The following is a 21,277-nucleotide window of genomic DNA, read 5'->3' as shown; positions in this document are numbered from 1 at the left end:
ACAACACAAAAGACAGAGAAAGGAAAAAGGCTGTTAGAGTGGCGGGCAGCAGGTCAGGGGCGGGCACTCTGCAGCTCAGTGCAAACTGTACCGCCCTGGGGAGGGGGGAGGGGAGGGAGCATTTTTAGAGCAATGGGTTACCACAGGGCGAGTCTGAGATCAGGAACTTTCACGGTTTTATCTGCAATCAGAGCAGCTAGTCTTTCCTTCAGGGGTAAGAGAAGCCGCCCAGGAGATCATGCGCCCATGCACCCGAACTCATCTTTCTCATAAATTGAGTTCTGAGACAGAGAAAGAAACCAGCTTCCCAGAATGATGCCGGGAGCCCAAAGGCCTGGTTCTGTCTCCGAGTGACACTCTCAGTTCCTTGGCAGTAAAAGGCAACATCTTTGGTGAAAAGGAAAACCTGTCACTCAGCGTTTACTCAGCAATAAACAGTGAAAGTTCTTCATCTTGAGGGGACAGAAGAGAAACAGGAGACAGACTCCTCAAGCCCGGAGGTGAACACAGGGTGAGAAACAGAGAAGGTGTCATCATCATATAAAAGGGGGACAGGGCAGGATTTTTTTTTTTTTTTTTTTTTTTTTTTGAAAAGCATTTGGCTAGAAAATTCACCATTATTGAAGACGAAAGAGTTAAATACTCAGATTACACAGAATAAATTTTCTCGGAAAGGTGAAAAATCATTTAAAATACACAACACTGAGAAAAATATAACGTTTATTAGAGAGGCAGATACGAGGGTACAACTAAAAGGTGCCAGACAGATTCTTTTCTTGCAGGATAAGGAGAGAGAGAAACAGTCATGTTGGCCACATTCAAACAAAACTTACTCAGAACCCAAGTGTCTACAATAAACTCAAGTGTGGATCAGCCGGCAGGGGACCTAGCTACCACTGTAACCGTCCTTCCGGCTCCCCCAGCGGTTACAAAAACAAAAAGGTCATTAGGCATCAGAATCACCAATAAAACAAACAGAAAGAAGAGTAAAACATTTAAACAACGAATTCAAGTAATCCTTTTAGTTTTTCTATTGCAGTATATACAGATCTATTGGGGCGGGGGGAGGGGTGGTTATGGACATATTTCACAGAGAGCAATTAAAAAAAAAACAAAACCATAAAAGAGGACAGTCACAATTCAGTTGACCAGCTGGAACTTACTCTAGTCTAACTATTTTGGCAATTATTAAATAGTCACATGGTCGACACCACACACACACAAAAGTGCACCGGCATTACTGACGATAAAACAGCTCCTTTTGAGTTAGGGCCTCGGACAGCAGCAGCCCCGCCCACCTGGGATGGGCTTAAGGGGAGGGCAGTGTTTATGGAGCAGGCTGAACAGATGTATAAACAAGGCAGGGAAGGAAGGCTTCTACATACATTATTAACCTCTAAGTGTATCTCTAAACAAAAGGAGAAAACTTTATACACAAGCTGAGACTTTGCTACTTTTATTTTAACAGATAACTGTTGGAAGAACACAAAGTATACTTTGGGTGGAAATGGAAATTTGTGATTCTCTGGGGACCAAGACTTGTGCTAATCCTCTGCGCGTCGACTAGATGGACCTGATACTACAAAATATCTTTCACTGTCGAGTCACTAGTACATAGATTCATCTGGTGGAGGTACTGAGGCATAGAACCTAAAATAATGATGATAATTTATGTGCCCAAATCGCCCCTCCCATCCCCGAAAGCCAGCGGAGCTAGTTCCTGAATCGGATTTGCACAACTCTAAAGAGGAGGGGAAAAACAAAAGAAACAACACCAACCAACTTTGTGGAATGCCATACTTTTCAAGTCAGGCTTTTAAAAGACTAATGTTCTCTTGCCTCATTGTAAGACTTTTTCAGTGCTTAGTTTGCTGTCTCCAATAATTCACAGTCTGGAAATGAGTTCATCACAGGATAGAAAGGTTAGGTTTTAATATCTTAGGGATTCACTTGGTTACCTGCCCAAAGCTGTGACCACCTACTCCTCGTTAAATCCCCATGGTCAGCTGATTTTCTTGCTGCAGTAGTTAAAAGGAAGAACTGAAATGATTCTCCTGAGAGGTCTGGGGTCAGGGTGAGTGGCTTTATCGATATTACGGCAGCAAAGGTATAATAAAGCAAAAGAAATCTGAGTTAACAAAATTATATTTTTTAAAAAATCAGGCTGGCCAGGGTCGGTTTCCCGCTTTTGATATTGGACCACAATTGTGTCAGACGTAACCCAGTGGGGGAAGCTGGATGTAGGGGATCTTTCTGTCCTATCTTTGCAACTTCCTGAGACTCTACAATTATTTAAAAATAAAAAGTGTTAAAAAAATAAGTGCTTTAAAACTCAGACAGTCATTAAGTAAAGGTTACTAAATTCCATCTTGGCGGCCCTTGGGAAATGTTGAGAGCTTTCTGCTAGACTCTGCAGCCGTCACCCATAACTCCTGCCAGCTCCCCGACCCCTGAGGTGCTGCTGTCAGTTTTAAAATCAGCTTTAAATTGGTCTGACACTCTAAAAGGAGCCCACAGTGTAGAAGCAAGGTGCTAATTTCCTATTTAAGAGTAGGAAGGACATGAATAAATTTTTATTTTATCAAAGCCAAATAAAAAGAGAATCTCAACCCCATACCTTTATTCTGACTCACTTTTAGCTGGTTCTCTGTGATCTCAGGGAAGATTCTAGAAATGAGCACAGCCATTGGGCATGTCACCAATTTCACTACCTCTATCCTGCCAATTAAAAAATGCAAATCCCCATGTGACCCAGATTCTTTTAAGATGGTGAAACATAGGGCTTCCCAGGTGGCGCAGCGGTTGAGAGTCCGCCTGCCGATGCAGGGGACCCGGGTTCGTGCCCCGGTCCGGGAGGATCCCACGCGCCGCGGAGCGGCTGGGCCCGTGAGCCGTGGCCGCTGAGCCTGCGCGTCCGGAGCCTGTGCTCCGCAGCGGGAGAGGCCACAACGGTGAGAGGCCCGCGTACCGCAAAAAAAAACCAAAACCAAAACAAAAAAACCCCAAAAAACCCTTGAAAAGTGACATGCTGGGGTCTGCGTGTAGAAGCAGTTGCTTACAAGGGTCTACTCACAGGCCCACCTGGGCAAGTATGAGCGGAATACAGCTCCACCTCCCACAAAACCTCCAACAGAACAGAATGAAGTGAGCTGTTTTTATGTAAGTTTATCTAAACAGCACTAGCACATCTGATCAACTCTGTCAACTGGCGGAAGGAAGGAAGATCAGTAGTCATATGTAAAAATCAACTGGTTGATCGACCAAAGTTTTCCATATTTCAGTTGGTTGTTTAGGATCACATTGACATAACCTGAAAACACGGTGATCTAACAATTATCTTAAACATGTTTAAGGAAATATACACACTTTTGGTACCAATCGTATTCTTTACTTATTCTATACCTCATTGATGACTTCCTTCGAAGTGAATGACTGTAAAAGTTAAACTAGCGTAGTTCAGTTTATGAAGTTACAAAATGTAACATTCTAAGGTAGTTCAATTTCTGGCAGATGCTACATATAAATATAAGAGAACTGAAGTCTTCTGCACCCCTAGGATGTGCATGGACTTTTAGATTCAGAAATACGGATTAGAAGCTAGAAGGCGACTTTCTGGTTATCTACAGATGCTGCCCAAGAAGAAATGTTTATCAGATTTCAAAGGACACAGTTGTACATTGGCAGCTGGCAGCTTTCCAAGTAAAATGTCATAAGCAAGTGAAACTTGATTATCGTCAAAACCAGCCCAGGAAATTCAGGTGTAAGATGCCTGAAAGTCCACCTCGTCCCTAAAAGCAACCGCGGCGCTCCCCATCCAGTCTTTTGAAGAACTGCCTGTAACAGTCATAGTTGTGGGGAGAAACAACTCCAATGTTTTAAAGTTTTTGGTTTTTTTTTAAGTTGTATTAAATATAAGTCTTAGCACCTTTGGCATTTTTGTCCAAATAGACTTCGACGTATGAAGTGGGGACATAACCCTCTTCGTCTTCATTCCTCCGGATGCGGGTCCACCCGTCACCTTTGTCTTCCTCTATAACGTACAGTGTTTCTCCTTCAACTACTGAAATAGTTCCTTCGTTCTGACCTGAAAAAGCAAAATCAGAGTATTTTAGTTTTCTTGTCAAATGCGGGTTGAGAGCACAGCTTCGCAACGACGAAACAAGTGTAGGAAAAGATGGATGCGCTGACCCTTCTGGCTCTCCTCCCACACAGAAGCTTCCAGGTCCTCACCTTGCGTCTCTCTAGGACCCTCTTCTAACTCCTCCTGGGAGCCCTCTCGTTCCTCCCTCCCAGAACAGGAGGTATTTTCCGCAGAGGAAATCTTGGGTCCGCTTCTCTACTCCTCCCTGAAGGTACTCCTATGGCGTCAATTACATCTCTTTACACAGCACCCCGACTTTTCTTTCTCCTGTTCTGGTTCTCGTCTGAGGTAAGGTTCCACTTCGGCTTCTGCCTGAAGCCCATTTCCACCTTGATGGTACCCGGGCACCTGGAACGCGCTAGGGGTGAACCCGGACTCACTGCTTTTCCTCCCAAACTAGATCCTCCTCCCACTTTCCCATATCAGTGGACATCTCCAGCACCCCAGGAATGCAACTTCAGGGATCATCTGTGATTTCCTCCCCTCTTTGTTTACTGGCTGCAGCATCTCTGCGTCCATTCCTTAATCAAGGCCCCGAACACCATTTGCTACGATAATTTCAAAAGACTAGCTGCCATCGCCCAAGCAGTGTCCTGAAAGGCAGACCGTTTAGGGGGCTGTTAATAGCGGTACTGTGGGCGCCGGGGGGAGAGGGATGGTGTGGACGTGAAGTAAAACCGGGAACATTTAACCTGGTACTTCTCTTTCTTATTTTGTCACAATGAATATTTAGTTTATTAAAGGCTCTAAAAGTCCTAGAGTAAAGGGAATTCCCTGGTGGCCCAGTGGTTAGGACTCCGCACTTCCACTGCATGGGGCCCAGGTTCAATCCCTGGTCAGAGAACTAAGATCCTGCAAGCTGTGAGGTGTGGCCAAAAGAAAAAAAAAAAAAGTCCTACAGGAAAGAAATTCATTTATCCCAGGGCCTCTGAAAATGATCCGAGCTCTGATTGCTCCTTTCACATCATCCTTATCAGCATCCTGCAAGATGCGGTTTCAAGGCTCATCAGTTTAGGAAACACTAGGCTAGTCTTTCTAACCAATTTCCCTGTCTTCTAACTGATCCTACACATACGACAATAAATGTCTCAAGGTACAGCTCTGCTTGTGTCAACAACTTGCTCAAATACTTTCAGTAGCTTCTCGACGTCTGCCAAATAAAATCCAGATGTTTCTGTTACCCATACCCCCCACTGGCACCGCCTACCCCCTCATCTTACCACCTAAGACATCTGAGCGCCAGCCATACGAACCCCATGCCTTCCTCGCTCCATGCTTGGCAGTGCCCGTGCCTCTGACACACTTCAGCACGGAAAGTTCTCCAAATCCCCTTGAGGAAGTGATCTCATCCTCGCGTGAATCCCCCATCACTCTGTACCCCTCCTCTGGTGAATATCGCAGGCGGCCCTCTCTCTACGTGTGTCTGCTTTATTTCCTCCAAAGGTGGATGCCAGAACATACCATCTGCCTCCCACCCTTTCAGGGGTCTTTACAAGACAGAAGTTCTATCAGTATTGAATGAATGGATGAAATAATCATTATTCCATACTATCTGCTTCAGTTAAGCTCACTGAAAGTTGTTCGTAAGTACAGACCCAAAGGTAAAATACACAGCCATCGACCAGATCATAATCGTAAACACAAATACCACGAGCAGAGCAAAAGAGCAATGAGGGGAAGTTCTGGATGACTTCAAAACAAAGGCTGATCGCAGAAAGAGAAGAGTGACTCAGAGAGTTCACGCAACGTGGGGGAATTAGGTGACACGCAGGGTTACCTTCGAACGTGTAGAGAGCTTTACACGTCCCTATGGCAGGGAGGGACTCCTCATCATCAAACTCATCGTCGAAATCCGCGGCCAGCACCTTGCCCTCACTCTCCTGACTCCGCTCCTCCGTGTAACTGCCATCCGGGCTGCTCAAGAAAGCAAAACACACAGCAACTATAGCCACCGACCCCAGCGAGGACTTGAATTCAGCCCCCGCGAGAGCAAGGTGCTTGCAACCCGCCCCCGTCCCCATCCCCCGACCGTTGTACCGAGGACCATCTTAATCACCCCGCAGGCTCGGGCACCATCCACGGGGAACTGGACACCTGCACCGCGGGAGACATCACAGGCCAATCATCACAGACGCCTGGGGTCTAACAAGTACCTTGTGCTCGTCCCTGCTTCCAGAATTGAGAAATAAATCCAGAGCCAAAAAAAAGCAGGCGCCGTACAGATACTGTACCTCTCCCGATCCTGGGCACAGTTGTTGACGGCTGGGGGGTTCTGCACGTCGTACATGCCACTCTGCCGACGGGCCTGTTCGCTGCGTGCTGGGAGTCTGCCTTCAACCTCGGCCAGCCAGGCCTGCAAACAGAAGCCATGAAAGACTGGTCTGAGCTCAGCTGAGGGCCTGACCATGCAGGCTTCAGGCCCCAAGTTTAGGCTGCTCGTTGGTCATTGAAGCAGACCGGAGAAGGACCCCGTGGGGGCAGAGTCTCCAGTTTGTGTGCCTTGACTGTATAAATGTACTCAAAGGCAAAGTTGGAGAAGTACAGGCAAACTTGTATTTAGCCACTGCTCATAATGTGGCAGAAAGACACTGGCCTCCGTTATACTCCTGGGCTTTTTAAGCAGCTGTGTGATTTTGGTTAAGTCACTTCTAGTTCCGTGTGATTTTGGTTAAGTCACTTCTAGTTCCTTCTGGTTCCAAAAATAGTGTGACCATGAGGTCACACTGGGAAACATGAGGGTCCTGCCACACTTAAGCCATGACTGTTTGAAAGCCACATTTCCCATTTTTGTTAAGGAGTGTAACATTTTTCTTTTTTTAAATAGTGAAGAAAACTCATACACAAGAAATCAAAGTAGATCAAAGTATCTTCAGCAACATCTGAAATAGTGTAAAAGAGGCAAAAGAATCAAAATGATCAGAAAAGGACATTTCTAGCTTCTAAAATCTCAAATGCTAATGCCTTATTGCCAGATTCTAGAAAGAATGGGAAAAAAAGCCATATTTGACCTTTTATTGCTAGAAATAATCTATTTCTGGTTGGAAGGCTCAGTTACTAATTTATTTTTCCAGGCTGTGTAGTCTTTACATTTCGAGGGGAAAAAGAAGCCTTCTCCCCACAGCTTTTGAGCGCCCCATTCCCTCCTTAAAAGATTTATTATTTGTGTTTCTTCCTCATTTCTTATGTGTGTTTCCTATTGGTTTTCACATATATCATCTTTTGATAATGGATCCTTTGAAAGAACAATAACATATTTCAATGGTTCCCCCCCCCCCGCCAGAAGTAAACCCTTGTATTTATGATCAATTGATTTGCGACAAAGGGGCCAAGACAATTCAAGGAGGAAAAGGCCTTTTCAACAAATGGTGCCGGGACAACATAAAAAAGAATGAAGGTGGACCTCTACCTTTAACCATGTACAAAAATTAACTCAAAATGAACCACAGACCTAAATGTAAAAGCTAAAACTATAAAACTTAGAAGAAAACATAAGCATAAATGTTTGTGATCTTGGATTAGGCACTGGTAACTTAGCTATGACACCAAAAGCACAAGTGATAGAAGAAAAAAAAATGGATTCCATCAAAATTAAGACTTTTGGGGACTTCCCTGGCGGTCCAGTGGTTAGGACTCGGTGCTTTAACTGCCGTGGCCCGGGTTCAATCCCTGGTCGGGGAACCAAGATCCTGCAAGCCGTGTGGCATGGCCAAAAAAATAAAAACATAAATAAAACTTTTGTGTATCAAAGGACACCTTGAGGGGCTTCCCTGGTGGCGCAGTAGTTGAGAGTCCGCCTGCCGGTGCAGGGGACACGGGTTCGTGCCCCGGTCCGGGAGGACCCCGCATGCCGCGGAGCGGCTGGGCCCGTGAGCCATGGCCGCTGAGCCTGCGCGTCCGGAGCCTGCGCTCCGCAGCGGGAGAGGCCCGCGTACCGCAAAAAAAAAAAAAAAAAAAAGGACACCTTGAAGAGAGTAAAAAAACAATCCACAGAATGGGAGAAAATATTTGTGAGTCATAGATCTGAAAAGGAATTTGCATCCAGAATATATTTTGAAAACTTTTACACTGATACCAAAGCCAGGCAAAGACATTACAAGAAAATGACAAATATCAATGGTTTTTTAAAAATTGTCTTTTTGATTCACTGAGATTCCCAATTATACCCACTGTCAACAGGAGATGAAGCAGAGCAACTTAAGTGAAACACTTAGATGAAAACAAAAAACAAAAAAACGAACACTGTATACAAATATAACCTGACATAGTGTCCCTTTTAAGGGACACCATTAAAATAGGATATGCTGAAAAGCTGAACACCCAGTGGATGACAGTGACTTTTTCCTTTTATCATAACTCGTGAGACACCTGATTTTTCCAGCTGCATCTCTCGCAGGGAAAGAAACGCTGGCGATTTACAACCATGTGCGTCTCGTGACCCCCTACACCCACTTCTATTGCTTTTTTTTTTTTTCCAACAAAGCTTTTCCACAACAGCTTTTTTCTACCTCAAATTTCTGGGCCTCCAGTCTCAGTTTTTCTATATTTTGGCTGACTTCTGCTAATTTGTGATCCAAACTGGCGGGGTCTCCCATTTGCGGATTCTTTAGGTAGACATCTTTCATTTTTGTGATGGCATCTCTGAAAAGGAGAAGGGGCGGAACGTGGTAAAGGTTAATGCTGTCGTCAGCCAGTCGTATCCTCCCACCACCATGAAAACTACGGGAATGAGGGCGTGGCGAGACTGCACCGAGGTGTGGACTGGAGGCGGATACTGGGTCAGCCTCCCTTCTAAAACGTCTCTATATGGATTCTGCTACCAAGGTCTGCATGACCCAGAGACCCATATTTAAATCACGGTTGCCCTTTCGGAGCGATATCTCCCTCTTGTCTTTAGCGAGTGAGAAACAATAAATTAACCCTGCACATCACTTTGCCCTTCATAACAAGAGACAAAACCCCAGTATTTCCGTGCACATGTTTTGCACGCAAACCGTGGGTCTCGTGGGCTGCAGTGTTTACCTCATGAAGAAGCGCAGGTCATTGCTTTGGGAATTTTAAAGATTAAACAGTTCGATTTCAACGATCTCAACTATTAAGAAACGGAACCCACAGTCGGGATCCGTGACAGGTGGGCAACAGAGCCTTAAAGCTACACACTGCAGGATCCCACACCCCTCCTGCCATCCGGTCTGGAAGGCCGCCCACGGCAGCCCTCTGAAGGCTGTTTCTAGGACCAGAGAGCTCTGCTAACTGGAACCCTGGCTTCAAGGGACTTCAGGGGCATTCGAGTTAAAGTTAGAGCCAATGACTCCCTGCCGAGGGTGAGGGGCTAACTTTAATGAGCGTCAGCAAAAGAAACTCTACACCAATCACCCAGCATAAGACCAACACCACAAACTGTATTTTGAGTCACGGGAAATAGTTTAATCAAAAATACAGAAATAAGTGGAAGAGAATTTCCACAAGTCCTCACCACCCCTCCACCTGCCCCCTTGCCTCTGAGCCCGTATTGCCCCTTGGTGGGCAAAATGAACCCTCTGTTCTTCCCTAAGACCACGTCTCCACGGGAGCCCTCCACCCACTTGCCCTCCCAGCCCACTGACCTCGCTCTACTTTCTTTTATTTCCACTGCATGTATCTCTTCCCAACATTCTATGACTTGTTACTATGCTTATTGTTTATCGTCCGTCTCTCCCACCTAGAACAGCAGCTCTCCGAGGAGCTCTCTGGGCTCGAGCCCTTTATGAACATGATAAACCCCCAGTGACCGGACCACGCCTGGTGCACTATAGATGATCACTAAGTATTTGTTACATGAATAAATGTCCCCGCAACAAACAAACTGCAAGGTCATCCACGTGTACACAAGTCTTCTCTTGACTTCATGGCCTATACCTCCTGTACCCTATTTCTCAGCAAAACTTCTCAAAAGAGTTGTTTAAAATCACTATCTCCCATCCCTCTTGTCCAGGTCTCTCCTAATCAATCTCTGCAGGTTTTTCAATTTTGTTAATCGTTTCAAGGAACCAGCTTTTGGCTCTGTTCATCCTCTCTGTTGAATGTGTGATTCTTTCTATTTCATTAATTGATACTCTTTCCTTTACCGTTTCCTTTCTTCCATTTTCTTTGGTTCAATTTGCTACTCTTTTTCTAACTTCTTGAGATGGATGCTTAGCTCATTGATTTGCAGCCTTCTTTGTTTCTAATATGTATTGGAAGCTTTAAATTTCCTTTTATAAGCATGGCTTTAGTGACATCCCAAAAACGGAGATGGAGAATGAATGTACGTTAAGGTTAAGGCTCAGTTCTGTTTCATATATTTTCTAGTATCTATGATGACTTCTTCCTTAATCTATGTGTTACTTAGAGCCACATTTCTTTCTTTCTTTTTTTTTTTTTTTTTAAGCAGTAAAAACAGATTTTATTTTAAAAAAACAAAAAACAATTGCAATTGGGGAAAAGACACCTCAGTTTAGAGCTGGGCTCAATTCCTAATACAGTAAAGACAGCTGGGGATTTTTAGCCAATAAGCAGAATGAGGGACTCAGTGGATGGAAAACCAAAGGTGAATGGAGCGATGATTCCTGCTAAACCAACTTAACAGGATTCTTCCTGATGTCATGCCAGAGTGATAACAAGGGTGAGAGGAGCCTTTCTAACTTGACTGAGCAGGCTTCTTGCTATAACTGAGCCAGGCGGAGAGCCACATTTTATTTGATTTTATTTTTTAATGGGGTGTAGTTGTTTTACAATGTTGTGTTAGTTGAGAGCCACATTTCTTAATTTCTAAATTTTTGTTATTGATATCCAGCTTAACTGCAGCCTTCAGAGAACATACCTTGAACGATGTCTATCCTTTGCTGTCTGTTGAGATTCATCTTATAAAACCAGGATACGCCCAATTTTGGGAAATGTTCTATGTGTGCTTGAAAAGAATGTGTAGCATGCAGTTATTGGATATCTGTGTATTAGGTCAGTTTTGTTAATTATATTGTTCAAATCCTCTATCCTGACTCTCTGCTAATCTATTCTATCAATTACCGAGAAAAGTGCATTAAAAATCTCCCACTCTAATGATGTATTTGTATTTCTTGTACTTACGTCAGAAGGTTAATAGCATAACCTTTTCTATATATTTTGAGGTGATGCTGTTACGGTTCTACAGATTTAAAATTGTATCTCTTCTTCGTGAATTGAGCCATTTGTTATTTGAATCATTTATTTTATGAAGTTGATCCTTTTGAGCTGAATAGTTTGGGGTGTTTTTCGGCCTGAAAGTCAGCCTCCTCACACCAGTTTTCCTCTGGTCGGTACCTGCATGGTCCGTCTTTTTCCATTCTTTGTTTAAAAAAATTATTTATGTATTTATTTATGTTTGGCTTCATTGGGTCTTCGTTGCTGCACGCAGGCTTCTCATTGCGGTGGCTTCTCTTGTTGCGGAGCACGGACTATAGGCGTGCGGGCTTCAGTAGTTGTGGCACGCGGGCTCAGTAGTTGCGGCTCACGGGCTTAGTTGCTCTGCGGCATGTGGGACCTTCCCAGACCAGGGCTCGAACCCCTGACCCCTGCATTGGCAGGCGGATTCTTAACCACTGCGCCACCAGGGAAGCCCCATCTTTTTCCAGTCTTTACTTTCAGCCTTTTTGCACTTTATGAGTTGGATGTGTCTTTTGTAACTAGCATACATGTATGTGGGTTTTAGTTTTTTGTCCAGTCTGAAAATCTCTTAGTTGGAACATGTAGTCTGTTCACATTTAACATACTGATTCATTTTATTTTACAAACACAGTATGCCAGGCACTGTCCTCAGCACTTGACATCCTCTGACACACTTAATCCCCAGACAGGCATGTTAACTCCCTTTTCAAGGTGAGGAAGCCGAGGTACTAAGAGCTTAAGAATCTTGTCCAAAGTTTGCAAAAGAAACAGGTGGAACCAGATTGGAATCCGGGGTGTCCAGTATGCTTGGGAGTTTAAATCTTCCACTCTATTTTGTGCTTTTGATTTGTCCTGCCTAGTCTATATATTAATATTTTTTCCCTCCTTTCTTGCCTTTTTGGATTGATTATTTAAAAAAAAAAAAAAACCGAAAACAAACAAAAATCCAGCCTTTTCCAGATCATGCCACCTCTGCTCAAAACCTTCTATTTTCTGTTCCTCCTGCACAAAATGTAAGTTGCATGAGAACAGATGTTTTTGATGTTTTGTTCATCGCTTTATCCTCATTGCTATACCTAGACTATTTCCTTGTACACAGTAAATGCTCGATAAACAGAGGTGAAGCGAATGGCTGAACGTGATTTGCCAAACAAAAACCACAAGAAAACCTTTTTGAAGCCAGCTGGAGCCTGAGATGTCTTGTCATTGTCCGAAGATTCTTCGATCGCTACGCTAAGTGACACAGATGTTTCTCTTTCTTCGTGTGATGAAGATCAAGGATCTAAACTTATCCAGAAAGCTAGAGAAGGCACCATTTGTCCCCATTGGAATGGCAGGTTTTTGCAGCAATCGTTGCACATGGATTGTACAGATTGAAGAGCAGGGGAAACACTAAAATGTCTGTTTATTTGATCCACATGCGCGTGGCAGCCCAAGGCCTTGTTGTGGGAGCAATGGCTCTTGGTGTGGGCTATTCCACGTACCGAGAATTCTGGGCAAAACCTAAACCTTGGAACAGGAGGTGCTGTCTTGGTCTTGTTGCCGGAGCTTTTGCTTTAGTTAGACATCTCATATTGAGATTGTATGTTTACGTTGAAAATAAACTGGGTCAGACGGTAACATGGTAATTTGAACACTGGCGTCCTTTCTTGCAGGCTTGGTTTGCCTGCTGACCAAGTTACCGTGACTAGTTCACCAGCTAGGTCATTCAGGGGAGTCAAATTAGCACAGAAGAAACATGTCACTTTTAAATGCACTTGGTAGTGGTACAATGTCCACCTTATTTTTTTTTTAAGATTTATTTATTATTAATTAATTTCTCTAATTTATTTTTGACTGTGTCAGGTCTTAGTTGCGGCATGGGGGAACCTTCGTTGTGGCGCGCGGGCTTCTCTCTAGTTGTGGTGCGTGGGTTTTCCCTTCTCTAGTTGTGGCGCGCAGTCTCCAGGGCGCGTGGGCTCTGTAGTTTGTGGCATGCAGGCTCTCTCGTGGAGGTGCGCAAGCTCAGTAGTTGTGGCCCGTAGGCTTAGTTGCCCCGCGGCATGCGGGATCTTAGTTCCCCGACCAGGGATCGAACCCGCGGTCCCGTGCATTGTAAGGCGGATTCTTTACCACTGGACCACCAGGGAAGTCCCCAACGTCCACCTCCTTAAACTCTTCTGATGACATTAGTTCTAAAGAGGACAACACGCCAATCAATCCTGAAATGCTCCCAGTTAGTTGCTGCAGAATATCATATGCTTTTGATGTAATGTAAGACTCTTATTTACCCCAGTTAATTTAACTCTTTCTGACTGCCTTGTGGACTGAGTACTGTTTTGAGGGCTGGTTGGCTTCTGAGGGACGCTTTCAGGAACAGAATACAACATTATAAACCTCATAGCAATTATGTGTATGTTTTTAAACCAAATCTAAAAAGCTGATAACAGAGCTGCTTAGAAGTAGTGATTATTTCAGAATCATAGTTGTAAAGATGAAAATAACTTCAGGGACTTCCCTGGTGGCGCAGTGGTTAAGAATCCGCCTGCTAATGCAGGGGACGTGGGTTCGATCCCCGGTCTGGGAAGATCCCACATCCCACATGCCGCAGAGCAGCTAAGCCCGTGAGCCACAGCTACTGAAGCCCGCGTGCCTAGAGCCCGCGCTCCGCAACAAAGAGAAGCCACCGCAATGAGAAGCCCGCGCACGGCAACAAAGAGCAGCCCCCGCTCGCCGCCACTAGAGAAAACCCACACGCAGCAATGAAGACCCAATGCAGCCATAAAGAAATTAATTAATTAATTTTAAAAAAGAAAATAATTGTAGATCCCCGTTTAGCACTTTTGTAATTGCACGGCTATATTTTGCTGCTGTTATATTAGAATATTTTTTTTTATTGGAGTAAAATTGCTTTACAGTGTTGTGTTAGTTTCTACTGTACAATGAAGTGAATCAGCTCTATGTGTGCCTATATCCCCGCCCTCGTGGACCTCCCCCCTGCCCCCGCATCTAGGTCATCACAGAGCACCGAGCTCGGCTCCCTGTGCTCTACAGGGAGGTTCCCACTAGCTGTCTATTTCACACATGGTAGTGTATTTATGTCAAAGCTCATCTCCCAATTCGTCCCATCCTCCCCTTCCCCCCCACGTCCACGTGTCCGTTCTCTACATCTACGTCTCTATTCCTGCCCTACAAATAGGTTCATCTGTACCATTTTTCTAGGTTCCACATACATGCGTTAATAGACGATATTTGTTTTTCTCTTTCTGGCTTACTTCACTCTGTATGACAGTCTCTAAGTCCATCCACATCTCTACAAATGAGATGTTGTTCCTTTTGTTCCAATGTTGTTCCACATTTGTTCGTTTTTATGGCTAATATACATTTTGAAATAGAAACGTGTTTTTTAAGTGCTAATGCAAAGGTAAATGAAAAATACTTTTTAAAATGTGTCTATGTTTATTTTCTCTATAAGAATCATAAATATTAAACTAAACAGATTACCTATAATGGAAGTGATTGATGAGCAAACTTGTTCGGTCAGACATGATACAAACTTCGGTATGCTACAGAATGCTTTGTTGTACTTGTGAAATTTTCTTGTCTAACCTGAATTTACGTTCCATGGTGATAACATGGTAAATGTGGCATTATTAAAGTGAGTGAACACATACAAAAATGAAGAAGATAACCATATGTATTTTGTTACCCAAACTCAGAATAATACCGATTTGTTAAAAGAATCCTCCCTTGTGAAAATAATTAAAGCCCAAGAAGAGAGCATTGGCATTGGATTTAGGATTTTAGATCACTGGTGACCTTCTAGACGCACAAAAAGGACATAAGGAGGCATCAACTGGCAGCAATATCTATAAATTGCCTTTGCCTTTGTACTTATTGTCCTTTTCTCAAGGCAGGTACTGAAAGGAAAACTATGAAGAAAATTACAAGGCTCGGAAGAATTAGCCCACCATGAGGGACTCAGTCCTTCAGCCAAGCCTTGACTCTGACTTGGACACTGAGAGCTCTTGAATAGATGAAGACAGTATCTTCTTCTTCTTCCTTGCCTTCCTTCCTTTTTCTTCCTTCTTTCCTTCCCCCCATATTTCTTTTTAAAATCTTTTTGTTTTAGTCTTCCCCAATATCTAGAAAGCTCTGACAGGCAAAGATGCTGACTGGAGAATACTTAAGACTACGGCTGACAAAAGGGAGGGCACTGGTTTCCTAGGCTTCCGTCAGAGAACAAGTTGTTGGTAGCACCGGCTCTGGAGCACTGTCCTGAAGGGTCTAATTCGTTTGCTTCTCTGGCCTTGGTTGCTACCTTTTGAAGAAGCTTAAAGCCTGCTGAGTTTCCTAAACTTGCCAAGCCGTGCGTCAGTCTAGTCAGCAATCTTGCCCTGCCCGGGCCTCTTGCTGTCTGACCACACTGCTTAGCTAACCCCATTTGGGTCACACCCTATTGCTTATGGCTCCTTTGGAGAGGCCCATCTAAGAGCTACCTCCTTACAGAAATGCAAAGACATTAAACATTCTTGATGGAGTTAAAAACCGAGGATATAAGGAATCCAGGGTGGAGGGGTTGGATTTGTCACTGGTAAGTGCAGAAATAGAGACCTCTGGTTAGAGAGGATAGAGGTGGGGCAAGAAGTGTTCAACTTGATCGTCTTCACCTTTTCTGCAAAGTGGGAATGCTAATCCTTTCCAAAGAGGGATTATGAATTTTATAATATGTGAATTGTGTCTCAATAAAGCTATTTAAAAAAAGAAAAAAAAGAAAAAAAAAAAGAATCCTCCCTGTCTTTAATAAAGCAATCCAGTAGACTACAACCAAACACCCGGCTAAAATCATCACTTGGATTAAAATCCAATTTAGGGCTTCCCGTCTTTCCAAACTGAACTCAAATTTCTTAATAAGTCATATTGATCGACTCTACCTTTGATCCATCTCCTTTTGAATTTCTTTATTTAATTCATCGACTTTCTGTTGTAGCTTTTTCCTTCTCTGTTCAGGTGGGAGGTTGCTGAAATCTTCTGGAGTTGCACCCTGCAGATGCAAATAGAAATAAACCAGAAAACCTCACGGTACTCCTTGACAAAAAGACACCGAGGGAAGCCTGCGGGAAGGATCCCCCAGACACCAGGGCACGGCAGACGTCTGCATGTGTTTTCATGAACTCGGTTAAGCTCTTTCCCGCAACACCCAGCTGAGATGCAAAAATCAGTGCATGCAAACTGCAAAAGGCCCGCAAACCGTTTCATGCCGGCCCAGACACCTCTGACAAGGCAGGGAGCACCGAGACAGGAAGGTATACTTCTGACTCCAGAGGGGATCAATGAAAAACAAATTTGGAGGCTGATTCTGCACTTTACTGTCAGTGTCGGTGGCAACACTGAAGCTTTAGGTTTACGTTTCTTCGCATAAAACAGTGATAAGTGCCCCCGCCAACTGTTTCATTTCGATGGCACTGCTTCCCCCCACCCCACCCAGTCTGAGTATTACTTCCCGTCTCTTCACACAGGCTGAGGCCAAAAGTTTCCACCCCCGTGAAGTGACAGATGGGACGTCTAGTTCCTCAGAGAACGTGGGTAAAAGGGACATTAAAAAAAAAAAAAAGCCCCCCCACCCCCCCCCCCCCTCCCATGCACTCTTCTTTGCCTCTGCTGCCTCTAAAAATCTGGTCGGTTCTTTTTCGTCATCTTTAGGATCATCTCAGAGAACTCATAGAGAACACTGCCCCCAGCCCCAAATTCAAAACCAACTTCCCACAGTGTATGAAATCAGCCTCCGCTGTTTCTAATTCATCAGAGGAAGTGTACTTTGATATCTTGATTCCCTTTCAAAAAAATTGCTCTCCCTCCTCTGTGCGTGTGATTTAAGTAGAAAACCTCAACTGTGAGTTTCTAGACTCCTACCTACACTTACACGTCAGAAGCTGTAGCTAAGTTGTGGCCATCAAGTGCTTCTCCTTAAATAAGGCTATTTTCATAAAGAAAGAGAAATTTATCAATAGCCAGGGATAAGCCAGGGAATTTAGAAAAGAGATTTTGCTTTAGAACCAATTAAACAAAGGCAAGACAGGCTTGCCTGGGAGTGGGTGGAAAAGAAGGGACCCAGATAATGTAATTGCAAAATTAGCTTGAGTTTGCCAAGCAGCTTACACGGGGGCTTGTGACTGAAGTTCCTAGGCTGCTTATGAGAAAATGCCAGGCTGCCGGGCTGGAAGTTTGTGATTCAGCAAATAGTTCACCACTAAGGCCACCAAAGACCTTTCAGCTAATAGTCTCAAAGACTTGTGTGTGTGTGTGTGTGTGTGTGTGTGTGTGTTTGAGTGAAAAGCAAAATAGAAGTGATTATTCCCTAATGCCAAACCAAGGAAGTTCAACTTGCTTCTAAAACTAAGATGAAGCCAACTCATCTTCAATATAAAAATAAAGCAAACTTGTTTTTCCTTTTCCATATACTATTGTGCTGTAACATTTGAAACCTTAATTAAGTGCTTTTCAATTTTCTCAACTCAATCACTGAGCCTGAAAGCTCAGTACTTTGTTCTCATGCTGAATTGACTTAAAACAGATCAGCATGTTTTCTAGAACAGAGATTTTTGTTTTTGTTTTCATTTTTGTTTTAACGCTAGAATGCGACAAAACACAGCGTGCGATACACTGCTGCAGAAGTCAGCAAGCCTAGTAAGCAGTCAGCGTTAATTCATACATATTTATTGAGCCTCGCTATGTGCTACGAGACCCAAAAGAACTTTCTCAGTGATGGAAATGTTCTCACATCTGCACCGTCCAATACAGTAGCCACACATGGCTGTTGAGCCCTTGAAGTGTGCCCAGTACAACTGTGGAACTGAATTTTAAAATTTTAGTTACTTTTCATTTAAATTAAGTTAAATTTAATTAAGTTACCTGTGGTGAGTGGGTACCATATTGTACCACATAGGTCTAGACTGTGAACAGGTGTAAGATTTGCCCTGGATAAACAGGTGCAAAGAAATCTGTAGTAAAAAACACTCTAACTTATGACTTATAAATAGATAGCCCAAACAACAACAAACGCAACCCTGATTAGCTACAAAAACGAAAGCAATTAAATAATAAATGAATCCCCTTCACTTGATCAGGAGTTAGTCTAACTGACCAATTAGGTCCCTTTCAATAGATAGTCTATATTTCTGTGTTGTTATTTAAAAACGAATCCCAGTAACTAGGCCTCAAACACACGTCACCGTTACCACTGGAGATTCGGGTCAACAGCTTCTTCTAGACCCAAAGAAGCTCGAGGTGTCTGGGAAGTACCTTCAAAGGTTCATTTTGTCCTATTGGCCTTGAGAAGCTTGAATTCTTTCCAACAGTCCTCTCACCTATGATTCATTTTGCCACAAAGGAATGTTTATTCCTGCCTTCGAGTCAGAATAGATTTTCTGAACTCTCTGGAAGGGCCCCTAGGATACTGGCAGTACCAGGGTTTGGAAAAGGGGCCAAAATACGTATATTTTCAATGGCTGTGGCTCTAAGAGGATCTTGTTTTACCTGCTACTAGAATCAAACGCTTGCTCCTGGGCAATGACACGAGCTGCTTCTTGAGTTTTATCATTTTTACACCCAAGCCGTCTGTGTGTAACTTCTTTATTAGCTTCAGAGTAAGGGCATCAAGCAACAATTCAATACAAGGTTGGTAAGATGATTTATCTCAAACAGAAAGACTGCCTGATAATATTATCTTTAGCTGCTAGCACGTGAGCAAAAGAACAAATAAAGGGCAAAAAAAGAAACCCTGGCATCTGAGAGACTCCCAGGTAATGGATCCAATTTCTCCCAAATTCATACTGCTGCTAATGACTGGTGTTCATTTAAGATCTTTCCTTCTTGTAGAACTCTTCTCGGGATTTTATTTTGCCGTCTAAGAAATGTTTAATAAAATATTCCTTTTCCTTAGGGCTGGAACAGTTGCCAAATACTGAGTCAGGTCGAAAAATCATGTATATATATGTTTATGTACATACTGAAACACATAAAAAAGTATGTATAAGGATAACCATAAAATATTGTCCTACTTTCTCAACAGCAGCGCAAAAATTGCTGATCTTGTTCCCGGTTGAAGGGTCACAGTTCATCTCTGTCCATAATTTTAGGACATTCTCAGCTGTGGTGTTTGAGACTATTACGTAACTTACACATATTTGAAGTACAGTAATGGGTTATGTGGTTAAGAGTTTCTTTTAATAGATTTAATGATTAGTTTGACTATTTAGGAGGGCTATGGAATTAAAAGTAGAAACAACACCGAACACTAAAGAAATCATTTCAGAAAGGCTTAGGAGGCTCTTTTCATTGTCCATAAAATCGTCTTTGATTTCTTAAATCAGCTATGCACAAGGCACCAATGTATTTATGTAGCAACTTAAAGATTTCATGACCTCCAATTCTCGAAGGTGCCTTAGACCTGAGTTGGAGCCCGGCATCATTCCTGCATGTCTCCCTCAGGTCCCCAGCATTTTGCATCTGCTTCTGTGGCTCCCGGGGAGGAGCAATTTTCAACGATTATATTTGCTTTTATTCCAAATGATCCAATACATAAACTCCCTCATGTTTAATATTCATATTTATGTTCATATTTAAATAAAGTTTATCAACATCTGTCATCCTCTTAAGACTCCAGTGGTAAAGAAAACCAAATCATGAGTTAAGCGTTAATTTTCTTAGCAACTTGAAAAGATTACGATCACCTCTGTTAGACTCTGGACCTTTGTATTCCAGAGGTCTAATAAAGAAACACCAACAAAAGCACACACAAGAGAAACACAAATCAACAGTTAACTCCGAAGATATGTTGCACAATGGCACAGCACCCACAAAACATACACCAAAAAACCTGATTAGATTCAGGACATGCATGGAGGAATTGTGCTTACCAGCTTGAGAGAAAGCTTCGTGTAAAAATGGAAGGGGTAACGGGAAAAAAAAGAGAGCGAGAGAGAGAGAGAGAGAGAGAGAGAGAGAAACAACAACACATGAGAAGAAGAGGAACTTGGTCCATTCCACTGAATTAACATAACACATCAATTCACCTGGCGCTTTGTGAAAATGATTTGTAGCGGCTCTGTGCCAAAGTTCCCAAGAGGGGCTGATCGACCAAAACCTTTCTTTAGCTGCCACGTTGCCGGAGCAAAGAATAAAGATAGAAAAGGAGAGTTTCCGTTCACTGTTCGGGATTGGTCACATCAGCCTGAGTATAAACCAATATACGTTGGCAGTCGGTGAAATAGCATGATTATAAAAGATGGAAATAATCACATAGCCTTTTGTTCACCAAATTTCCCATGGAAAGTTTCACACAGACTAAAAGCGTTGGGAAAGCAATTAGTTCCACAACATCCCAGTAATATTTTTATCTTAAGGAGATCTAATAAATACGAACAGTGGCATTTCCTAAAGGTATTAAGGCAAAGTCTCAAACTGGTAAATGGGAACAAAGGACTGGAAGGTGCTCCAAGAACCAACCTCCAGGGAGCCTTTCAGCGCCCGGCTGGAGGTGGAAGCATGATGCTCTCTCCCACCTGTGGACGGCATGCACCTCTTGCTCTGCAGAAGGTGTCTTCTGGGGCTTTCTGTCGAACTCAGAGCCCTACTCACAGGGGTTCTATAGCATCTGGGGAGTTAACAGAAGCTGCTGCTCTTACAAGTTACCTTTAGGAAATAGATAACCAACTGTCTCAACTACTGAGGTGTACTTACTCCTTGCTATGGATTTCCTGTTAATTACCAGGACACAGCAGCTGCAATTCTGCTAGGCCCGGAGACTGGCAAAACTATACTAATTACTGGATCCAAAACCAGATTAAAAGGCATCTCAAAATTAGGAAAAGAAACATTGGTTCTTCAGAAACAGGGGAGACGGGGCTTCCCTGGTGGCGCAGTGGTTGAGAGTCCGCCTGCCGATGCAGGGGACACAGGTTCGTGCCCCGGTCCGGGAAGATCCCACATGCCGCGGAG

General features: G+C 43.4%; 1 protein-coding gene, 1 long non-coding RNA gene and 1 pseudogene across 15 annotated transcripts in view; 2 read left to right on the top strand and 1 right to left on the bottom strand.

Moving 5' to 3' along the window:
* The window catches only part of FNBP1 (formin binding protein 1), a 152,205-nt gene that overhangs the window by 3,031 nt on the left and 127,897 nt on the right, over positions 1–21,277 (bottom strand). For 3 of the 12 annotated variants that reach the window (XM_055089433.1, XM_055089434.1, XM_028497592.2), the window contains 6 exons: positions 20,197–20,211; positions 16,213–16,322; positions 8,647–8,779; positions 6,373–6,494; positions 5,919–6,055; positions 19–4,084 (listed from right to left, as the gene is read on the bottom strand). In XM_055089433.1, coding sequence (XP_054945408.1) covers positions 3,906–4,084; positions 5,919–6,055; positions 6,373–6,494; positions 8,647–8,779; positions 16,213–16,322; positions 20,197–20,211 — 696 coding nt within the window. In that variant the 3' untranslated portion in view covers positions 19–3,905. Of the gene's footprint in view, positions 1–18; positions 4,085–5,918; positions 6,059–6,372; positions 6,495–8,646; positions 8,780–16,212; positions 16,323–20,196; positions 20,212–21,277 lie in introns of those variants that run through there. The other 9 variants (XM_028497588.2, XM_024126286.3, XM_024126285.3 and 6 more) reach the window with 5 other exon arrangements.
* LOC102977779 (HIG1 domain family member 1A, mitochondrial-like) lies at positions 10,412–14,724 on the top strand (annotated as a pseudogene).
* Positions 16,321–21,277, top strand: part of LOC114487476 (uncharacterized) — a 20,794-nt gene continuing 15,837 nt past the window's right edge. For all 3 annotated transcript variants that reach the window (XR_008619000.1, XR_008618999.1, XR_003682599.2), the window contains exon 1: positions 16,321–16,584. This is a non-coding gene — a long non-coding RNA (uncharacterized lncRNA). The remainder of the gene's footprint in view (positions 16,585–21,277) is intronic.

This window comes from Physeter macrocephalus, chromosome 13 (assembly GCF_002837175.3).
Source record: "Physeter macrocephalus isolate SW-GA chromosome 13, ASM283717v5, whole genome shotgun sequence".
NCBI classification, from domain to species: Eukaryota; Metazoa; Chordata; class Mammalia; order Artiodactyla; family Physeteridae; genus Physeter; species Physeter macrocephalus.
Note: the sequence above shows the minus strand (reverse complement) of the source record. Positions and strands in the feature narration are given on the sequence as shown.